The sequence below is a fragment of the Leopardus geoffroyi genome, chromosome A2, assembly GCF_018350155.1.
Source record: "Leopardus geoffroyi isolate Oge1 chromosome A2, O.geoffroyi_Oge1_pat1.0, whole genome shotgun sequence".
Classification (NCBI taxonomy): domain Eukaryota; kingdom Metazoa; phylum Chordata; class Mammalia; order Carnivora; family Felidae; genus Leopardus; species Leopardus geoffroyi.
Window position 1 is genome coordinate 54,847,604 of NC_059331.1, and position 22,780 is coordinate 54,870,383.

Here is a 22,780-nt window from a genome sequence, read left to right on the forward strand (position 1 = left end):
GATGTGTCAAGTAAACTACCAGATAGATGAGTTTGGAGCTCACAGTGTATTTCTGGTTTCAACTTCAATATAAACAGCTTAGAAGTCATCATTCCACCTTAACAACAAGAAAAAGCAAGACAAAATGAAAATCAATGACTTCCCTTGGGCTTATCAGAAAACTTGAGGATGCAGGGCAAACTCTATTCCAAAATCTGGAGAGAGGTGGATTCACAAAGTGTGAGATCTGCTTAGCTGGAGCAGAAGCCAACCTGGAGGAACACTCAAAACGTAACTGCAATGAGTTGCTGAAGACTCAGCACAGACTAGCATGCGAGTAAGAAACTCCTGAGTACCACAGGCTTAGGAGGGTCCCTCATACTTTCATGGGTTTTAGCTCCAGAAATCCCACTTGGTTCCCAAGGTGAAAAGATGAGAAAGATTCCCTGGTGGCTCTGGAAGGGAAGGGGAAGAGTTTTTATAAAATGAACTCAAGGGTTTCTTCTGTAAAGTAAACAAATGACTATTCCACAAGGGAAAAAGGCTTTACACCTGAGTCTATCCCACCTGGGGAGAGGGCATTTCTTCAACTCCAGGCCCTCAGGCTCCCTTATCTCATCTAAGGAGGTAGGCAGTAGAAGAAAGTAATACACACTTGTCAAGGTCACAGCCTGCAATATAATTTATAAGAAGTATATATTTGGTCATTCAGATGACAAAAGTATATTTTTCAGATATATGTGATCTTCAGCCACAGTTCCTGAAAATACTTTAGAGCCATAAAAGTGAAATGAGTGTCTTGTTATTAATGAAGATGACTTTTGGAACCCCTCCCCAGGGCAAGGACTGGTTGCCAGAAGGATCAACCATGGGATGAAAGGGTTAGAACTTTCATTTCCCCTCCCCTGGAGGTTCCGGGTTGGGGGAGGGGCTGGAGGTTCAATCAGTCAATAGTCAGTGACTTAATCAATCATGTCTATGTAATGAAGCCTCCATAAAACCCCAAGAAAACAGCTTTTTGGCCCATTTGGGAGCTTCCATGCTTGGGGAACCAGAAGACTTTTGTGTGTCACTAAGCTGTCTGTCCCCAAGTTTCACAAGGACAAAAACTCCTTTGTTTGGCACCTTGCTCTAGGTATCTCTTCATCTGGCTGGTGATTTGTATCCTTTAATAAACTGCACATGAATAAGTGCTTCCCTCCATTCTGTGAAATGCTCTAGCAAATTAATTGAACCTAAGAAGGTCACTGGAACTCTAATCTGTAGCTGGTTAGTCAGAGGTATAGGTAACAACCTGGGACTTGAGAGTGATGTCTGAGGTGGGACTAGGGGGCAGTTCTATCAGGTTGAATTTAGTCTGTGGAATCCATGCTATCTTTACATTGATAGTGTCAGAATTGCTTGGTGTTGTATATGTGGGACTCCTCCAAACCTGCCCCCAAGTTAGAACTAGGTCCAGGAACTCTTACAGGTAGTCCAAGGACAAAGGCCCACTAAAATACTGAGATTTCATCATAAGATTGTAGAATGCTTCTGCTCTCCCACCTTACCACCACACCAACAGGGCTCCAGTGTAACAGGGGATTACAGCTGGAAGAGCTTTAAGATATAGACACTCTAAAGAAGAGTATCCAAGGAAGCCCAAAGTCAAGAGGAGAGACCAAGACAAAGGCACTAGAGGAATCTGAAGCCTTTGGACCTATAGCCACAGAGAACATCATACATAGCTCAACACGTAGCCAGATCAACATAAATCCCCATACTATAGGCTCATTTATCTCAGCTCCTATTATCTAACATAGACATTACCTGATTTTAAAAAGAAAATGTACAAGACATGCCAAAAGGCAAGAAAAACAATCCACAGAGATAAAGCAAGCATCAGAATCACATTCAGGGCACAAACATTGGAATGACCACACAGGAACTTAAAATACAAAGATTAATGTTAAGGTCTCTAGACGAAAAGGACAACATTCAAGAACAGAGGAGAGAAGATGGAAATTCTCAGAAAGGAGGAAATGCTAGAATTCAAAAACACTGTAAAAGTGAAGAATGCCTTGATGGGATCATCTGCAGACTGGACACAACCAAGGAAAGAATCAGTGAGCTTAAAGATAGTGATACGGGAAACAAAGGCAGAAGGAAATGTAGATAAAATTAAATTTCCTTATAACTTGCAGTTCGTTGACAAATACTTGAGGCAAGCAGAGTAAAACATTCCTCCAATAAACTCCCTCTGTCCAGTCTTACTAGAGGGAAAACAACCTTAACTTGACAATAGCAAGGCCTCCCTTTTGCCTTTACCTCCCCCAACTCCATAGCACTGTATATAATCAGTCACTCCTCACAATCGCAGGGCAGCTCTTTCTGCCCATGGGTCCCGTCTCCATGCTTTAATAATATCACCTTTTTTGGGGCACCTGGATGGCTCAGTCGGTTGAGCATCTGACTTCGGCTCAGGTCATGAGCTCGAGAGTTCGAGCCCCGCGTCAGGCTCTGTGCTGACAGCTCAGAGCCTGGAGCCTGCTTCTCATTCTGTGTCTCCCTCTCTCTCTGCCCCTCCCCCACTCGTGCTCTGTCTCTCTCTGGGAAATAAATAAACATTAAAAAAAGTAAAAAATAATATCACTTTTTTTGCATCAAAACATCTCAAGAATTCTTTCTTGGCCGTCAATTTGGACACCCCCTGCCTCACCCCCCTCCAAAACTGCATCACATAGGTCAACAGAAACATCCCTAACTGAAATGCAAAGGCAAAAAGCAATGAAGGAACACAAAACAAAACGTATAAACAAAAAACAGAACAGAGTATCCAAGAACTGTGGGACAATGTCAAGATACAGCATATACATAACTGGAATACCAGAAGGAGAATGAAGAAATACTGGAAGTAATAGTGGCTGCTGAGAACTTTCTAAAATTAATGACAAGCAGAATAAATACTAAAATACTATATCTAGACAAATCCTACTTGTAAGGCCAAATACAGATTAAAGACAAGAGGTTTAATTCTGTGAAAAATAAAGGAAGAAATTTCTTTCCCCTTCCTTTTAGAACTCGTTCTCTGTCCTTTTCATATGTATGTAAATCTTTATAATGGTTAGAGGAGCCTCTTGCCAGTCTCACAACTCAGGAATGTGTTCTCAAGGATCTGGGAGCCACCATTTCGAAATGCAAACTTGAAGACAACTCCCTTACCTCCTAGGCCTCTGGGAGAGTAAGGACCTAACTTGGTGGGCACCTTGCTATTTGCAAACTACCTCCCATCATAAAGATTTAACAACCTTTCCCCCTTCTCCTTCCTCAATAAAGTGGTTTCCACAATTTCCATGATAAAGTTAGGATCTTAAAAACATGTATGTAATGGGTTGTACACGCTTGGCTTACAAACAAGTAAAATTCCTTTCCATCTTTGCAATTTCTTAGAAGATTGCCTATAACGCACATTACATTCTGATTTAATGTTTACTGAGGAAGAGGAAGAAGAGGAAGAGGAGGAGGAAGAGGAAGAGGAGGAGGAGGAGAAAGGGGCACCTAGCTGGCTCAGTCAGCGGAGCACACAACTCTTGATCTTGGGGTTGGGGGTTCAGGTCTCACACTGGGCACAGAGATTACTTAAAAATAACATCTTTAAAAAAAAAAGAAGGAAAAAAACTCCTGTTTCTCTCTTCTACCTTTATGGAGAGTTTTCTGGATTGGGAGAAGATTTTGTTTCTTTTCACTATATTTCCTCAACATATTCAAACCACAGAAAACCAAAGACAAAGAGAAAATACTGAGAGAAGTCTGGAGTGATGGGGTAGGGTGGGGAGGTGAAACACCTCACCTATAGAGAAACAATGGATAAACAAATTGTGGTCTATCCATAAATTGGGATGTTATTCAGCCATAAAAAGTAATGAAGTACAGATTCATGCTACATCATAGATAAATGAACATCATGCTAAGTGAAAGACACTATACACAAAAGGTCACATACTGTGTGATTCCATTTATAGGAAATATCCAAAATTGGTAAGTCCATAGAGATAGAATGTAGACTGGTGGTTGCAAGGGCCTACAGGGAAAGAGGAACAGGGAGAAACTGCTCAATGGGTAAGGGGTTTACTCTGGACTGATGAAAATGTTTGGAAACTAGATAGAGGTGGTGGTTGTACAACACTGAGAATGTTTGGAAACTAGATAGAGGTGGTGGTTGTACAACACTGAGAATGTTTGGAAACTAGATAGAGGTGGTGGTTGTACAATACTGAGAATGTATTAAATGCCACTGACCTGTTCACATTAAAATGATTAAATTTTACGTCCTATGAATTTCACTAAAAATAATTTTTAAAAAACAACAACCAACAAGTCAAGGAGAAATACTTTCTCAAACACAAACTAAGAAAATTCATCACCAGCAAACCTGCCCAATAAATATTAAAAGCTTTTCTTTAGTTAGTAAATGATATAGGTTAGAACTTGGATCTACTTAGAGAATGGAAGAGCACTGTTGTAGGAATAAGTGAAGGTAAAATAAAATCTTATTATTCCTAATTGATCTAAAAAATAATTGTCTAAATTAATAATAATAACAATGTCCTATGTGATTACAGCATGTGGATAAGTGAAATGAATGACAGCAATGCCACAAGGGATGGAAGGAGGAATTGGGAACATGGTTATAAGAAACCTATATTACATGTGGAACAGAATAATGTCATTTGAAGGTAGGCTTATATCAGCTTAAAATAATTACTGTAAACTTCTAGGGCAACAACTAAAAACATCTGTAGAGATGTACATTTGATATATTAAGAGAAGAGATAAAAGGGATCAACTAAATTGCCCAATCAAGACCAAATAAGGCAGGGGCACCAGGATGGCTCAGTCCCTTAAGCCTCTGACTCTTGGTTTTAGCTCAGGTCATGATCTCAAGGGTTGTTGAGCTCAAGCCCTGCATTGGGCTCTGAGCTGACAGTGTGAAGCCTGCTTGGGATTCTGTCTCCCTCTCTTTCTCTGCCCCTCCCTTGCTCTCTCTCTCTCTCTCTCTCTCTTTCAAAAATGAATAATAAATAGGGGCACCTGAGTTGGTGCCCCGTAACAGTTGGTTAAGTGTCCGACTTCGGCTCAAGTCATGATCTCACAGTTCGAATCCCGCATAGGGATCTGTGCTGACAGCTCAGAGCCTGGAGCCTGCTTCAGATTCTGTGTTTCCCTCTCTCTCTCTCTGCCCCTCCCCTGCTTGTGCTCTGTCTTTCAAAAATAAACGTTAAAAAAAAAAAGTTAAAAAAAATAAACAAACATGATAAAAACCCAGATGAGGCAGAAAAAGACGACTCTGGCAACAAATAGAAAATAGCTAAACATGGTTGACATTAATGTAAATACAATATATCCAGAACCACTTTAAATGTGAATGGTCTACACAGACCACTAAAAGACAAAGACTCATTTCAATAGAAAAAGAAGACCCAACTATACATCGTCAACAGGAAACCCTCGACACAGATCAAAAGTAAAGGGATGGAGAAAAGACATCATGCTATCATTAATCAAAAGACAGCTAGAGTAAGTGAATTTAAGTTAAAGACAAAGTAGACCTCAGAACAAGGAAAAAAATCACGCATAAAGAGGAGTATTACATGTTGACAAATGGGTCAGTTCCCCACAAATACATAACAATGTTAAATGTGTATGCACCTAACAAGAGAGCATCAAAAGACAGGAGACAAAAACTTGTAAAACTGCCAAGGAGAAAGAGAGAAATCAACTATTATAGCTGTAGAGATGTCACTGCTTCCCTGTCAGCACCTGGTAGATTAAGCAGGCTGAAAAATCAATAAGGATATAGTTGACTTGGACAGCACTATCAATCAACCTGATATAACTGACATTTATAAAATAATCCATCTAACAACAGCAGGATACACATTCTTCTCAAGCTTGCAAGGAACATCCAATAATATACATCACATTCTGGGCCATAAAATATACCTTAAGAAAAAATAGGAATCATAAAGTATGTTCTAGATCACTACTAGACTGACTAAACTAGAAATTAATAAAAAGTTTTTGAAATTCCCAAATATTTAGAAATTAACACACTTCTGGATAACACATGGGTCAAAGTAGCAGCAATAAAAATTTAAAATATTTTGAACTAAATGGAGGTCATAGCAGAGGTCTAGGCCATAGACATCCATTTGGGAGTCACTAGCATAAAATGATATTTAAGCCATGGGTTCAGAGAAAATACAGAGGGGAGAAAGTGGGACCAGAATGCAATCCTGAGGAACTCCAACATTTAGCAGTCTGGCTACATATTATATTCGGTTTTTATAAATTACTTCCTCTAAGTTTTCTGAATATTAATCCTATTAAACAGATACTTAGCTGATTGATCTTAGGTATTTCAGAAAAGTGGTTCTAGAAAAGCCTAATGTCTTAATATATCTTTATACTTTATACTTTTATGTATATGTAAAATACCTTTAATGTAAAAGATAATGATAATAAAATTAGACATAATTTTCAAGAAACCTATTGGTTGAAAAGTAAATGGAGTAGAGATATGGAGAAAGACGGGTAAAAAAGTAATTTCTTATTTACGATTATATAAAATTTGAGTATCACAACAGTGATAAAAACACAACAGTTTTTATTACATATTTTTAGATGAATAAGTAATAGAAACACAAAACTTATATAGTAGTGATATTTCACCTAGCAAACTAAAAAAGATTAAACAGTATATATAGCATAATATACAGTTGAGTGTGTGGGGAAATGGGCAGTCTGATATTGGGCTGGTGGGAGTGTAAGTTGGCACAACCTCTTTTGAAGGCAGTTTGGCAACAACTGTCAAAATTAGACACGGATACTCAGCTAACATCATACTCAAAGGCAAAAAGCTGAAAGCTTTTCCAATATCAGGAATAAGACTAGGATGCCTACTCTCGCTGCTTTTATTCAACACAGTACTGGAAGTCCTAGCCAGTGCAATTAGCCAAGAAAAATAAGTAAAAGGCATTCAAATTGAAAAGGAAGAGATAAAACCGTCATCACTACTTGCAGATGCCATGACATTATGCACAGAAAATCCTAAAGACTCCACCAAAAAACTGTTAGAACTAATAAACAAATTTGGTAGAGTTGCAAGATACAAAATCAACATATAAAAATCTGTTTTTTTAAAAAAACTTTTTAATGTTTATTTATATTTGAGAGAGAGAGAGAGAGAGAGAGAGAGAGAGAGACACGAAGAGACAGAGCGTGTGTGTGAGTGGTGGACTGGCAGAGAGAGACAGACACAGAATCTGAAGCAGACTCCAGGCTCCAAGCTGTCAGCACAGAGCCCTACTCGGGGCTCAGACCCACAAACTGTGAGATCATGACCTGAGCTGAAGTGGGACGCTTAACCGACTGAGCCACCCAGGTACCCCTGTCGTGTTTTTTTTTTTTAAGTTTATTTTGAGAGAGACAGAGTGCATGTGCAAGTGGGGGAGGGGCAGAGAGAGAGTGGGAGAAAGAGAGAATCCCAAGCAGGCTCTGCACTGTCAGCTCAGAGCCCGATGTGGGGCTTGAGCCCACAAACTGTGAGATCATGACCTGAGCTGAACTTGAACACTTAACCGACTCACCTAGGCGCCCCTGTTGTGTTTCTATACGCTAATAACAAGCAATCTAAAAGAGAAATTAAGAAAACAATCATTTACAATTACATCAAAAAGAATAAAATAACCTAGAAATAAATTCAACCAAGAAGGTAAAAGATCTGTACACTGAAAACTGTTATGACATTAATGAAAGAACCTAAAGAAAACACAAATAAATAGAAAGATACTTGGCACTCATAAATTGGAAGAGTTAATGTTGTTAAAATGTCTACACTACCCAAAGCAATCTATTGGGTTCAATACAATTCCTTTCAAAATTCCAATGACATTTTTCACAGAAACAGTACAAAGCAATCCTGAAATTTTTACACAATAACAGAAGATCAATAGCCAAAGCAATCTTGAGAAAAGATTGGAGACATCATGTTCTCTGATTTCAAACTATATTATAAAGCTATAATAATCAAAACAGTATGGTACTGGCATAAAAACAGAAATGCAGATGCATGGAATAGAAGACAGCCCAGAAATAAACCCACACATATATGGTCAATTAATTTATGACAAAGGAGCCAAGAATATACCATGGGGAAAGAAAGGACAGCCTCTTCAATAAATGATATTGGCACATGCAGAAGAATGAAATGGATAGGCACATGCAGAAGAATGAAATGGGACCATTATTTTACAATACACAAAGGTCAACTCAAAATCAACTGAAGGCTTGAATGTAAGACCTGTAACCATACAATTCCTAGAAGAACACGTTAAAAAAATAGTAAACTCAACATCAGTTCTGGTGATCATTTTTTGGATTTGACACCAAAAGCAAAAATAAACAAATCAAACCACATGGAACTGAAAAGCTTCTGCACAGCAAAAGAAACCATCAACAAAATGAAAAGACAAACTACTGAATGGGAGAAAATATCCGTAAATTATGTATCTGTTAAGGGGTTAATATTCAAAATACATAAAGAACTAGGGGGCGCTTAGGTGGCTCAGTAGATTAGGTATCTGACTCTTGATCTTGGCTCGGGTCATGATCTAGCAGTTCGTGGGTTAAAGCCCTGTGTTGGGCTCTGTGCTATCAGTGTGGAACCTGCTTGGGATTCTGTCTCTCTCCCTCTCTCCATGCCTCTTCCCCACATTCTCTTTCTCAAAATAAATACACTTAAAAAAAAAAAAAAAAGAACTCAAACACCTCAACAGCAAAAGCAAACTTTAAAAAATGGGCAGAGGATCTGAATAGTTACTTATTTTCCCAAAGACGACAGAAAGTTGGCCAATAGGTATTGAAACAATGCTCAACATCACTCATCATCAAGAAAATGAAAATCAAACCACAATGAGATAACCCCTCACACCAGTCAGAATAGCCAGTATCAAAAAAGAAAAAAAAAAAAAAAAGCAGTAACAATTGTTGGCAAGAATGTGGAGTAAAGGAACCCTCATGCACTGTTGGTGAGAATATAAACTAGTGCAGCCACTGTGGAAAACGGTAAGGAGGTTCCTCAAAAAAATAAAAATGGAAGTATCATATAATCCAGCAATTCCACTTCTGGGTATTTATCCAAGGAAAACAAAAATACTCACTCAAAAAAAGATATATGCACCCCAGGGGCACCTTGGTGGCTCTGTCGGTTAAGTGACTGATTTCGGCTCAGGTCATGATCTTGCAGTTCGTGAGTTTGAGCCCCGTGTTGGGCTCTGTGCTGACAGCTCAGAGCCTGGAGCCTGTTTCAGATTCTGTGTCTCCCTCTCTCTCTGCCCCCCCCCCCCCTGCTCACACTCTGTCTCTCTCTCTCTCTCAAAAAAAGAAGAAACAACATTAAAAAATGCACCCCAAAGTTCACTGCAGCATTATTTACAATAGCCAACATATGGAAACAACCTAAGCGTCTGCTGATGGATGAATGGGTAAAGAAAATGTGGTAAATATGTGTGCATGTATATATGTATGTGTATTTATTTATATACAAATGAATACCTACTCAGCCATAAAAAAGGATGTAATTTTGCCATTTGTGACAACATAGACCCTGAAAGTAGTATGCTAAGTGAAATAACTCAGGCAAAGAAAGACAAATACTGTATGATCTCACTTATGGAGATCATAAAACAAAAGCAAAAACAAAGCAAAACAAAATACACACACACACACACACACACACACACACACGCTCAATGGATACAAAGCACAGACTGGTAGTTGCCCAAAGGGGGCAGGGGTGGGCAACAGAGGTCAAAAGGTACAGATTTCCAGTTACAAAGTAAATCATGAAGATGTAATACACATAATGGTGACTATAGTTTACTGAATTGCACACTAGAAAGTTGCTAAGAAACTAAATCTTAAAATTTTTCAACACAAGAAAAAAATTTCTAACCATGTATGGTGATCATTTCACAATCTACACAAATATCAAATCATTATGTTGTATACCTGAAGCTAATATGATACTATAGGCCAAAAAAAAATTACACACGGACATATCCTTTGTCCCAACAATCCTACACTGAGAAACTGATCTGATGGAAGTATTCTCGCAAGTGTTAAATTGAACAGGTAACAAGTTATTCATTGCAGCATCCATAGACATCAAGAGAAAGGAGGAGCGGTTTCTACATGGCACTACCTCCAAAAGATGTTGTTAAGAAAAAAGAATATAGGACAGTCTGGACAGAATGTCTACATGAATGAAAAATATGCTGTACATTATTTACACATGTGCTTTTGGTAGAGTGTGTCTGTGAAAGAACAAATAGCAATATGTAACAGTGGTTACCTCATGGGAGAGACCTGGGTGACTTGTGGAAGAGGAAGAAGGGAGGTGTATGGTTTACTCTATACACTGCTTGGTGTGGTGTGATTTTGTTACAGCAATGAGTACCTGAGAGGGGCAGGAGAACATCACAGTGAGAAAGGAGATGTCTGATGGCTGTGGACAAAGAAAGGACAGAGAACAAGTACTGGCGTTCCAGAAGGGATGTGTAGGAATAAAGAGGTGGTAGAAGAGAGAAGTAGGGAAGCGGGTGCTATAAGGGCCCAAGTAAAGATTTCACACTCTAAAAAATATACATGAACAGGCGCATCTGTTTATAAGGAAATTTGCAGAGGCGCCTGGGTGGCTCAGTCAGTTAAGCATCCAACTTTGGCTCAGGTCATGATCTTGAGGTCCGTGAGTTCTAGCCTCGTGTCGGGCTCTGTGCTGACAGCTCAGAACCTAGACCCTGCTTCAGATACTCTGTCTCCCTCTCTCTCTGTCCCTCACCTGCTCGTGCTCTCTCTCTCTCTCTCAAAAATTAAATAAACATTAAAAAAAATCATAAGGAAATTTGCAAACCACTGGCCTGGAAAGACTGCATCATGATGAAAACCTGTGAGATCTACTGAGAAGTCACCTTGCAATTGGATGGGTTCGATTATGCCTCATTCTCAGACAAGTGGGTGCCCTCCTATGGCTCTTACCTCCTTCTCTCCTTCCACAGTCCCCACCCTAGACCTCTGTATCCTCAAAACAATAGCTTTTAACTCTAGCCACAAGGCTACTGCCCCCACTCTGAGGACTGCCACTCTTCCCACTTGGCCCCAAAGCCCCGTTGCAGCCATTAGGATGACAGGATACTGACAGACACAAGTCTATGTTCCAGATCACCCTCTGCTGGCCTGCATAATTAGGTATGTTGGCCACATTATCATTATTAAAAACAGTAACATAAATCCTGGAATGGGAGAAAACAGTTATAAAGGACTTAACTAAGACAACTGAATGACATTTTAGAATATAAACTATGGATTAGATAATGGTATGTTTCAATAATTAATTCCCTGATTTTGATAGCTGTATTGTGATTATGTAAGAAAATGTCATTGTTCTTAGGAAATACATACATATTCAGGGCAAAGAGGTGTGTTATTTCTATTCTCGAATGATTCAAAAAAATATACGTACATTTACTCAGAATGTTATAGCAAACAATTGGTTAAATTGGGGATATATATATATATATATATATATATATATATATATATATATACAGGATTTCCATGTACTATTTTCTGTGTTTGGAATTATATAAAAATAAACCTTAAGAAAAATTATAAGTCATTTGCTAACATTGATATTTGCTTCCTATAAGTTTGCAAGCATTATCTCACCTAATCCTTTTAAAATCCCATTAAACAGGTACTATTATTGTTGTCATTTTCTAGCTATAGAGGTTACAGAAACTTTCTTCAGAGTCACACAGCTGAGAGGAGATAAAATTTGATCCTAAGTCTGTTCCATTCAGAGCCAAAGATCCTAAATGTGACCTAGGTCTATCACCCTTACTGTATAATTTTTTCCTCTTAAGCTTATCACAGAAGCCACCATTTGGGTTCCAAGCATTGTTATTCATGAAAACATCATAGCACTTATTCTCTTCCCAGGCCTCAGGGCATTGGAAATTCATGACTGAAGTCAGGGCTAGAAATGAAAACTTTATCGAAACCATTACCACCAACATCAAGAACCCAGAAATCATTCTATAACCTTAGTTTTCCTTAAAACACAAAACAAACAAAAAACAACAACAACAAAACCCTAAGCCTTGAAATAGTTCAGTTGCACTTGTCCATTTTATTGACAGTTCACGATGAAAAGATTTTCAAGTATATTTACCATACGTAGAACTCATGCCTAAGAGTTATCCTCCCCAGAGAGACTAAAAGCTCAACACTAAGCATCTATTCTATAGGACTTCTGTTCAAGGGACCTTGCTACAATCCAGCCAGGACAGCAGTGTCACCACAGGCCGAGGACCAGGGCATGGGCTTAGCCCCTCTGTATGGAATGGGATGGTAGGATAGCCCTTGGGAAGAGATTCTTCTCATACCAATATGGGCGGAAGTGTGCACTCTCTCAGTATATACACTAGCTACTGACAGTCTCTTGGGGAACTTTCTGTGTTCGCATCTGCCCTAAGGTGGTTGTGAGCCCATTATGTACAGGCCATGGTTGAATGCAATTAGCTCCTTTCCCAGTTGGGGCAGTTACATAGGCAGAATCCTAATATCTACTACATAAAACTATACAAGACCCATTTTCAAGTCGTAATGAGCAAAACAAAAGAGAAAAAATAATTTGGCTATGAAGTTCCTAATTCTGAGGAACAGTAAAACCTCTAATGTTGGGCCCATTACTTCTGAATTTCCAAACACTCAGATATGTGTTCCCTACTGGTGTGAGGTTAAAATGACTTATATGAGCTTCAGTGTTTATGATAAAATATTATACAATACAGACATAATGGGAATATAATCTTTAACTTCTTTCATTTACTTATTAGAACTCTTCTATGCTTACTTTATAATAGATAGTCCATAAAATCACTTTTTAGAATGGGTAAACATTATAGAAATTATGTAGTTATGGTATCATATTGTTCACTTATACCAACTTTGGAATAAACTGTAAATTGAAAGCAATCCTTTTACTCATTCACTCAAATTACCTGTATGCCCTGATAGTCTTTCAAATTTGTGTTATGTAACTAATGTTTTTTCTGCCATTCATCTTTGTTCATGTTTTTTGGTTTGGCCTTGTGATTCAGCTTGCTGAGGTAACTATGAGTCTTTAATCTGTGTCATCAATATATTATCTCTTCTTCTTGGCTTGTTGATTAAGATTTCAATACACATATCTTCCCTTTGTTCAATGGGCCAGAGGCAGCTTCAGAGCCCTGGGGAAGACTAAACTTCCCATAAGTGAATATCAATTAGTAACAATAACACTAGTAATAATGGTTATTGTAATAGATAATTAGTACATACTGAACATCAGTATGTGCTAATCACTGTTCTAAGCACTTTACCAGCAATATCCCATTGATTGATTCCTCACAATAACCTTATGAGGTAAGTACTACTATCACATACATTTTCTAAACAAAAAAAGCAAGGCACTGAAAAGTTGACTTTCAAGGTCAAAATAGCTAGAAAGTGGGGCACTGAACTTGACTCCAAGTGGGGGCCCATACTCTTAACTACTAGGATATACTGCCTCTCAATGTGGATGCACATTAGTAATAAAATGGTACTACATCCCAAGAATTTGAGGCAGTTTAGACTTTTGCATTAAAAGTAGTAAGTTAGTTCAATCAATGTAAACTTTTTTTCTTTTTTAAGAATAAATGCGGTTGTACTATACTTGAAGCCCAAGAAGCACAACTCCTTAGTGAAATTCAAAGGCAGGTTTGTTCTAGAAAGGATTCAGAAGGCAGGTCTGCCTTTGGGCAGGTGGCTGGAACCAAGTGGGACTGGTGCAAGTACCTGAATGCGCTGAGGTGAGGCTACCGCAGAGTCGGTGGAGATTATCTGGATGCGCGGGGAGGGGCTGGTCATCCCTGGAGATTCCGGCCGAGAGGTCTGTGTCCGTGGTACCTGTGGGCAAGAAATGGGCTGGATCACAAGGGGGCTTACAAAAATGTCCGGTGGTAGCTGAGGACCATGCCTCTTGCTTTCACTGTGGCTTTGAGTAATACACTTGAGTAGTTTTGGTTTTTGGACCCAGAATGACAAAGAAACCAATGAGATACTGCCAGAGGATGGCCATAAGAAAATACAATCTTAAAAGAGTTATTTCTAATGTTGAAAATGCAAAAACCAACCAACCAACCCCTCCTCAAATAACCCCCCCCCCACAAAAACACAGGAATTTTCAAATCTGCTCATATAACTTTCATAAAAGAAAGTACCAAAGTAACTTTTTAGAAATGGTATTTGAATGTTTTCACTGTCCCCAAAACCAGCTGTAAAACACTCCTTTAAGATGACAGTTTCCAGAAGAAAGGCTCTCACAAACACCATAGAGGATAGCAAAAAAACCCCAGCAGCACGCTGAAAACTTCTGGGATCAGTACTTGTGAAAGAGTCCTGGCAATATCCCAGCCCCGCTGGGATGGGGCTGGGAAAAGCCCATCAGTTATACAAAGGTCTGGAATTTCATCAATACCTACCAAAAGGCAAGGTTCAAGGTTCTGAGTGGTCACCTGGGCACCTGAAGTGGGCAGATACTTTTCCTTGAATAAAAGCACATCATGAACCAATGCTTTACAAACTCTTCCAAAAAACAGAAGAGGGAACACTCCTCAAATTCATTCTATGACCAAAACTAGGCAAAGACATCACAAGAAAAGAAAACTACAGGCCAATATTCCTTATGAGTATAGATGTAACAATCCTGAACAAAACACTAGCAAACTGAATCCAGAGGCATATAAAAAAAATCATATACCATGACTAAGTGGGATTTACCCCAAAAATGCATGATCGGTTCACCATATTAATTAAACAATGTAATACACTATATTAACAGAGAACAAAAGCCTCATCATCTCACACAGAAAAACCATCCAACAAAATCCAAATCCAATGCCATTTCAGGATAAAAACATTCAACAAACTAGAAACTAGTAAGTTCTCAATCTGATAGAGTATCTATAAAATACAGCTTAACAGAACACTTAATGGTGAAAGACTGACAGCTTTCTTCCTAAGATCAGGAACTAGACAAAGATGTCTGCTTTTGCCACGTGAACTCAACACTGTACTGCAGGTTCTAGCCAGAGCAATTAGGGAAGAAAAAGAAAGAAAAGCATCCAGACTTGGAAACAAAGAAGGAATACTATTTCTATTTACAGAGAATATGATCATGACATGACATGATCATAGAGAAAGTCCTAAAAAAAAACCAAAAAACAAAAAACTATTAGAACTAGTAAATGAGTCCCAAGGTTGGAAGATACAAGATCAATATATAAAAATCAACTGTATTTCTATACAAGAGCAAGGAACAACGAGAAAATGAAATTAAGGAAGTATTCTCACCTCCAGAGCATTAAAAACAGGAATAAATACATCAAAAGAAGTGTAACACTTATACACTGAAAACTGTACACATCATTGAAAGAAATTTAAGAAGGCCTAAATAAATGTAAAGACATCTGTGTTCATGGGTCAGAAGATTAATACTGTTAAGCTCTTAATACTACTCAATACTACTTAGTACTACTCAATACTACTCAAACCGATCTACAGATTCAGCATAATTGCTATCAAAACTCTAGCTGCCTTTATTGCATAAATTGACAAGCTGATCCTAAAATTTTTATGAAAATCCAAGGCAATCAGAATAGCTCAAACAATCTTGAATGTTTTGGGGTGCCTGGCTGGCTCAATCAGTAGAGCATGCAACTTTCGGTCTTGGGGTTGTAAATCTGAACCCCACATGGGGTGTAGAGATTACTTAAAGATAAAATCTGTTGAAAAAAAAAAAAAAAACCCAACAAAACAATCATTAATTGTTCTGAGTTGGAGGACTCACACTTCTTGATATCAAAACTTATCACAAAGCTACAATAACCAAAACATATGGCACTGGTATAAGAACAGATATTTAGACCAATAAAAATGAATAAAAAGCTCATAAATAAACCCTCACATATATGGTCAAATGATTTTCCACAAAAGTGCCATGACAGCTCAATGGGGAAAAGAGAGTCTTTTCAACAAAAGGTGATGAAGCAACTGGACACAACATACCATATGAATGAAACTGGACCCCTCCCTCATACCATCCAAGCAAATATTAACTCAAGAGAGGAAGGACTCTGGAAAAAGATGGCAGAGTGGGAAGCACCAGGAATTTGTCTCCCCACCAAACCTTAACTGCACAGGTAGAATCTGACTCATGTAACTATTTTGGAACCCTGGAGTCTATTGGATATTGAAGGCTTGCAACTTCCAGGGGAAGGCTTGGACAATAAGTTGTAGTTAGTTTCTCAATTTTGGCTTCTCTTAGCAGCTGGTAGCAGCTGCCCATCTTCCATGTCTACTCTGAAGCCATGGGCACATGTTCCAGAAACAGCTTGCATACAGCTTGTGGGAGCCCAGGTGGACAAAAGGATCCTTGTCCTCCACAAATACGGGAGATGTGTGCTCCAGTCACTGACTGCTACTTCTAATCACAGAAGTGCAGAAAAAGAAGGGACAGCCATTGTTGCTGTACTTCCCCCTATTGTTGCAAGCCCCTGTTTCTAGCTTGAGTGACTTTCAGGGGCCTTAAAGTCCTGGATTATTTCTCCCCACTCCTCTATTTTTCTGTTTTTCCTCTTTTGGGATCCAAACATTAAAGACAAGGACATTCAAGAGCAAATGCATATACAGGAAAAAATAGACAGTGACTGTACACGCCTAGGGGAAGGCACAGGTCTGAGAAAAGACCTCAGAAGTCCTTAAGTTTATACATCAGGATGATCCTTAGCACAGAGACAGCCTAAATATTAAAAAACAAAAATAAAAACAGTAACAAAAAACAGCAAATTCTAGGAAGGGGGTAGAATCAGATTCCCAGAGTTACCACATTAATAGATTCAAATATCAAGTTTTCAACAACAAAAAAATCACAAGGCATAAAAAGAAACTGGAAAGTATGGGCTATCTAAAAGAAAAAAAATAAATCAACAGAAATGATTGCTGAAAAATCTCTGATGTCAGGTCTACTAGACAAAGACTTTAAAAACAACTATCTGAAAGTTACTCAAAAAACTAAAGGAAGATGGGCAGTAGCCAGAACCCAAAAACAAAAACAAAAATCTAAAAGAGAAACCAAAAATAAACTCTGGAGCTGAAAAGTAAAATAACTGAAGTGCAAAATTCACTAGTGGGATTCAAAATCAGATTTGATCAAGCAGAATAATTAAAAACCTTGAAGACAGAACAATGGAAATTAGAGTCTGAAAAGCAAAACAAAACAACAAAAACATTGAAGAAAGCTGGCCAGTGTTACGGAGCCTACAGGCCATCAAGTAGACCAACATATGCACTGTGGGAGTCCATGAGGAGGAGAGAGAGAGAAAGGGGCAGAGAGAATATTTGAAGAAATAATGCCAGAAAACTCCCCAAATCTGAAGAAAGATGAATATAAATACCTAAGCAGTTCAATGAATTCTATATAAGAGGACCTCAAAGACACATTATAAGCAAACTTTCAAAAGACAAAGACAAAGAATGCTAAAAGCAGCGAGAGAGAAGTAACTCACATACAAGGGAACAATTATGTTACTTGCGGATTTCTCACTGAAAACTGTGGAGGTTGGGGCGCCTAGATGGCTCAATCGGTTGAGCGTCCAACTTTGGCTCAGGTCATGATCTCACGGTTTGTGAGTTCAAGCTCCGCGTTGGGCTCTGTGCTGACAGCTCTGAGCCTGGAGCCTGCTTTGGATTCTGTGTCTCCCTCTCTCTCTGCCCCTCCCCCACTCATACTCGCTCTCTCTCTTTCTCTCTGTCTCTCTGTCTCTCTCTCTCTCTCTCAGAAATAAACATTAAAAAAAAAAAAAACTGTAGAGGTCAGAAGATAGTGGGCTGATATATTCCAAGTGTTCAAAGAAAAAAAACTATCAACCAAGAATCTTATACCTGGAAAAACTGTCCTTCAAAAGTGAGGGAGAAATTAAGACATTTCCAGATAAACAAAAGCTGAGAGAGTTCATGATCAGTAGACCCACCCTGCAAGAAATGCTCAAGGGAGTCCTGCACAGTGAAATGAAAGGTCATTAGACACTAATCTGAAGCTACCTGGAGAAATAAAGTTCTCAAGAAAGGTAAATACATGGGTAATTATAAAAGCTAGTATTATTGTAACAATGGCTTATAATGTACTTTTTGTTTCCTACATGATTTAAAAGACTAACATGTTTAAAGAAAAAAAACTATTAGTGGAAAAGCTTGTATTATTGTAAGTTTGGTTAGGAACTCCAAATCTTGCTTTCTACATAATGCATTTAAAATAATTATTAGTTTATGTTTTGGAACACATAACATACAAAGATGTAATTTTGTAACATGAACCAAAAGGGATAAGAACAGAGCTCAAAGGAGGAAAGTTTTTGTATATCACTGAAGTTAAGCTGGTATAAATTCAAACTAGAGTGAATGGATGTTAAATATAATTACCATGGTAACCACAAAGAAAATAGCTATAAAATATACAAAAGGAAATGAAAAAGGATTTTAAACATCTTACTACACACAAAAAAAATCAACTGAATACAAAAGATAGGAATGTAAGAAATGGGGAACAAAAAAAGCTTTATAAGGCATACAAAAAAACAAATAACAAAATGACATAGAAGTCCCTCCTTATCGTAATTCTCTAAATGCAAATACATTAAACTTTCCATTCGAAAGAGAGATTGGCAGAATGTATAGAAACTCATGTTCCAACTATATGCTATCTACAAGAAACTCATTTTAGAACCAAGACAGAAATAGAACCAAATGACACAAATACCTAGAAAATGAAAGGAAGGAGAAAGATATTCCATACAAATAGTAACCAAAAGAACCACAGGTGGCTGTACTAATATCAAACAAAATAAACTAAATTTTAAAAGGTTACAAGAGACAAAGAAGGACACTATACATTAACAAAAGGTTTCAATGTAGCAAGAAGATGTAACAATTACATTTACACATCTAATAACAGACCACAAAAATATGTGAAGAAAAAACTGACAGAATTTAAGGGAGAAATAGTTCTGCAATAATGGCTGGAGACTTTGAGGTACCTTGGGCTTGGTCAGTCAAGTATCTGACTTCAGCTCAGGTCATGGCCAGTTAAGCATCTGACTTCGGCTCAGGTCACAATCTCGTGGTTTGTGAGTTTGAGTCCAGCATTAGGCTTCATGTTGACAGTACAGAGTCGGCTTAGGATTCTCTCTCTCTCCTCCTCTCCTTGCCCCTACCCCACTTGTACTCTTTCTCTCTTAAAATAATAAATAAACTTTATAAAAAAAAAATAGTTGGAGACTTCAATACCCCAATCTGAATAATGGATAAAACAGACAGACATAGTATATGCAAAGAAATAGACAACTTAATACAACAAACCAACCACACACTATACAGAACACTTTACCCAGAAACAACAAATACTCAGAAAAATTTCTCAGGTACACACGGGACATTCTCTAGGACAGACCAGGTGAGGTCACAAGTTAAGCTTCAACAGATTTTAAAAGACAGGTAACATACAAGGTATCTTCTCTGACCATAAGGGAATAAAGTTAGAAATCATCAACAGAGTGAACCAAGAAATGTCCCAAACATGTGGAAATTAAACAATACATTCTTGGTGTTGGATCAAAGAGGAAATTATAAGGGAAATTAGAAAAAGCTTACAGATGGATGAAAACAAACAAAACATTTATAGGACAATGTGAAAGCAGTGTTAAGGGGTAAATTTATGAACTATAAATGTTTTGATTAAAAAACCAGAAAGATTTCAAGTGAACAATGTAACTTTATAACTTATAGAACTAGAAAAATAATAAACTGAACCAAAGCTAGCCGGAGACAGGAAATAATAAAGATTATCACAGAGATAAAAGAAATACAGAAAAATAGAGAAAAATCAATTAAAACAAAAGTTGGTTCTTTGAAAAGATCAACAAAATTGACTAATCTGTAGCTAGATGGACTAAAGGAAAAAAAAAAGAGAAAAGACTGCGATTACTAAAATCAGAAATGAAAGTGAAGACATTACTATCAATTCTATAGAACCATAAGGATTATAAGAGAATATTAAGAACAGCTCTATGCCAACAAAATTGTTGGCATCAGATGGACAAAGGCCTAGAAACACAAAACCTACCATGACTAAATCATGAAGAAATATAAAATATGAATAGATCTATAACTATGAAGGAGACTGAACCAATTATCAAAAATTTCCCCACAAAGAAAATCCCTGGACCTGATGGCTCACTGGTGATTTCTACCCAACCTTTAAAGAAAAACTAGTATTAAGCCTTCTCAAACTTTCCCCAAACACTGAACAGGAACACTTCCTAACTACTTCTATGAGGCTAGCATTACCCTGATACCAAAGCCAGACAAAGACACTACAAGAAAACTACAGACCAGTATCTCTTATGAACTGATACAAAAATCCTCAACAAAATACTAGCAAACAGAACTCAGCAGCATACTAAAATGATTAAACACCTTGACATGAAATGGGATTTATTCCTGTAACACAAGGTTCAAAATACAAAATCAATGTGACATACCATGTTAGCAGAATTAAAGCGGGGGTGGGGGAGAATCACACAATCACCTCAATAGCTGGAGAAAAAGCATTTCATGATAAAAACACTCAACAAACCAGGAACACAAGAAAACTATCTCCACAGAATAAAACTATATGAAAAACTCACAGTGAATATCATACTCAATGGTGAAAGATATGAAAGTTTTTCCTTAAGATAAGGAACAAAGCAAGGATGCCTGCTTTTACCACTTCTACTCAATCTAGTACTAGAAGTTCTAGCCAGAGCAATTAGGCAAGAAAAGGAAAGAAAAGGCATCCAAATCGTAAATAAGAAGTAAAATAATCTGTTTGCAAATGACATGATCAAGCATTCCCCATCAAGAAAAAGTCTGTTAGAGTTTTGGTTGAATCTATTGTTACCCTGTGAGTTAATTCTACCAATTTCAGATATATGGAATTCTTAACTGATTGAATAATATGCTAATTTTCTGGTTTAGATACTCACTTTACCTGTAAAACATTGTAAAGCAATCAACATAATATGAGTACCACAGACTATGGAATCAGACAGAGCTGGGCTCTGAAACCTGTACTATCACCCTAAGCAAGCCACCTAAACCCTCTAAACTTCAGTTTCCTGAAATTTAACATGGATATATTGTTACTACTTTATGAGATTGATGAGAGGGACAATGAATGTTAAGTATTAATTCCATTCAACACTTAGTAGCTATTAACACTATCACAAACTTCCTGAAAATTTCTCTAAAATCTGAGTTATAGTGTATAAATATTAATGTCACATGTGATAAAGTGTACTAGTGAGGCTCTCCTTGACCAGAAAATTATTTTTGTTCTTCTTATTAAAAAGTATTAAATCCTACCTTTTTAAATTTTTTTTTTTCAACGTTTATTTATTTTTGGGACAGAGAGAGACAGAGCATGAACGGTGGAGGGGCAGAGAGAGAGGGAGACACAGAATCGGAAACAGGCTCCAGGCTCTGAGCCATCAGCCCAGAGCCCGACGCGGGGCTCGAACTCACGGACCGCGAGATCGTGACCTGGCTGAAGTCGGACGCTTAACCGACTGCGCCACCCAGGCGCCCCTGAAAAAAAAAATTTTTAATGTTTATTCATTTTTGAGAGACAGAGAGAGACACAGCATGAGTGGGGGAGGGGCAGAGAAAGAGGGAGACACAGAATCCGAAGCAGGCCCCAGGCTCTGAGCTGTCAGCACAGAGCCTGATGTGGGGCTTGAACTCACAGACCACGAGATCATGACCTGAGCTGAAGTTAGACACTTAACTGACTGAGCCACCCAGGTACCCCTACAAAAAAAAAAATTTTTTATAAATTTTTTTTAAATGTTTATTTATTTTTGAGAGAGAGAGAGACAGACAGACAGAGCATGAGTGGGGGAGGGGCAGAGAGAGAGAGGGGGAGACAGAATCTGGCACAGAGCCCGATGCGGGGCTTGAACCCATGGACAGCGAGATCATGACCTGAGCCAAAGTCGGATGCTCAACCAACTGAGCCACCCAGGCACCCCCCACCCCAAAATTTAATGGGCAAAAGAGTTGAACAGACATTTCTCCAAAGAAAACATTCAAATGGCCAATAAGCCAAAGAAAATTGCTCAACATCATTAATCATTAGGGAAATGTAAATCAAAACCACATTAAGATATTATTTCCCATGCATTAGGATGGTTATAATAAAAAAGAGGGATGCCTGGGTGGCTCAGTTGGTTAAACATTCAACTCTTGGTTTTGGCTCAGGTCATTCATGATTTGTGGGTTCGAATCCCACATCAGGTTCTGCGCTGGTAGTGCAGAGCCTGCTTGGGATTCTCTCTCTCCCTCTCTCTCTGCCCCTCCCCTGCTTGCATCCTCTCTCTCTCAAAGTAAATAAACTCAAAAAAAAAAAAAAAAGAGTAACAGCATTCAAAAAGTATTTCATCAGGTCTCAAAGAAGGTTTCTATGTTAGTAAGCCAAAGAAGCTCTTGTCTGTGCTTCACTTGAACCTGCGATGTGTTAACCCTGTGCCACCCTAGAGCTTGCTGCATGCTGTTGTACAATCAAAAGCAGTTCTCCCCTCTA

The 22,780-nt window shown here is 38.2% G+C and overlaps 1 protein-coding gene across 4 annotated transcripts in view; it reads right to left on the reverse strand.

Moving 5' to 3' along the window:
• Window positions 1–22,780, reverse strand: part of NR2C2 (nuclear receptor subfamily 2 group C member 2) — a 99,627-nt gene that overhangs the window by 34,639 nt on the left and 42,208 nt on the right. For all 4 annotated transcript variants that reach the window (XM_045493914.1, XM_045493911.1, XM_045493913.1 and 1 more), the window contains one exon: window positions 13,900–14,010. In XM_045493914.1, coding sequence (XP_045349870.1) covers window positions 13,900–13,971 — 72 coding nt within the window. In that variant the 5' untranslated portion in view covers window positions 13,972–14,010. The remainder of the gene's footprint in view (window positions 1–13,899; window positions 14,011–22,780) is intronic.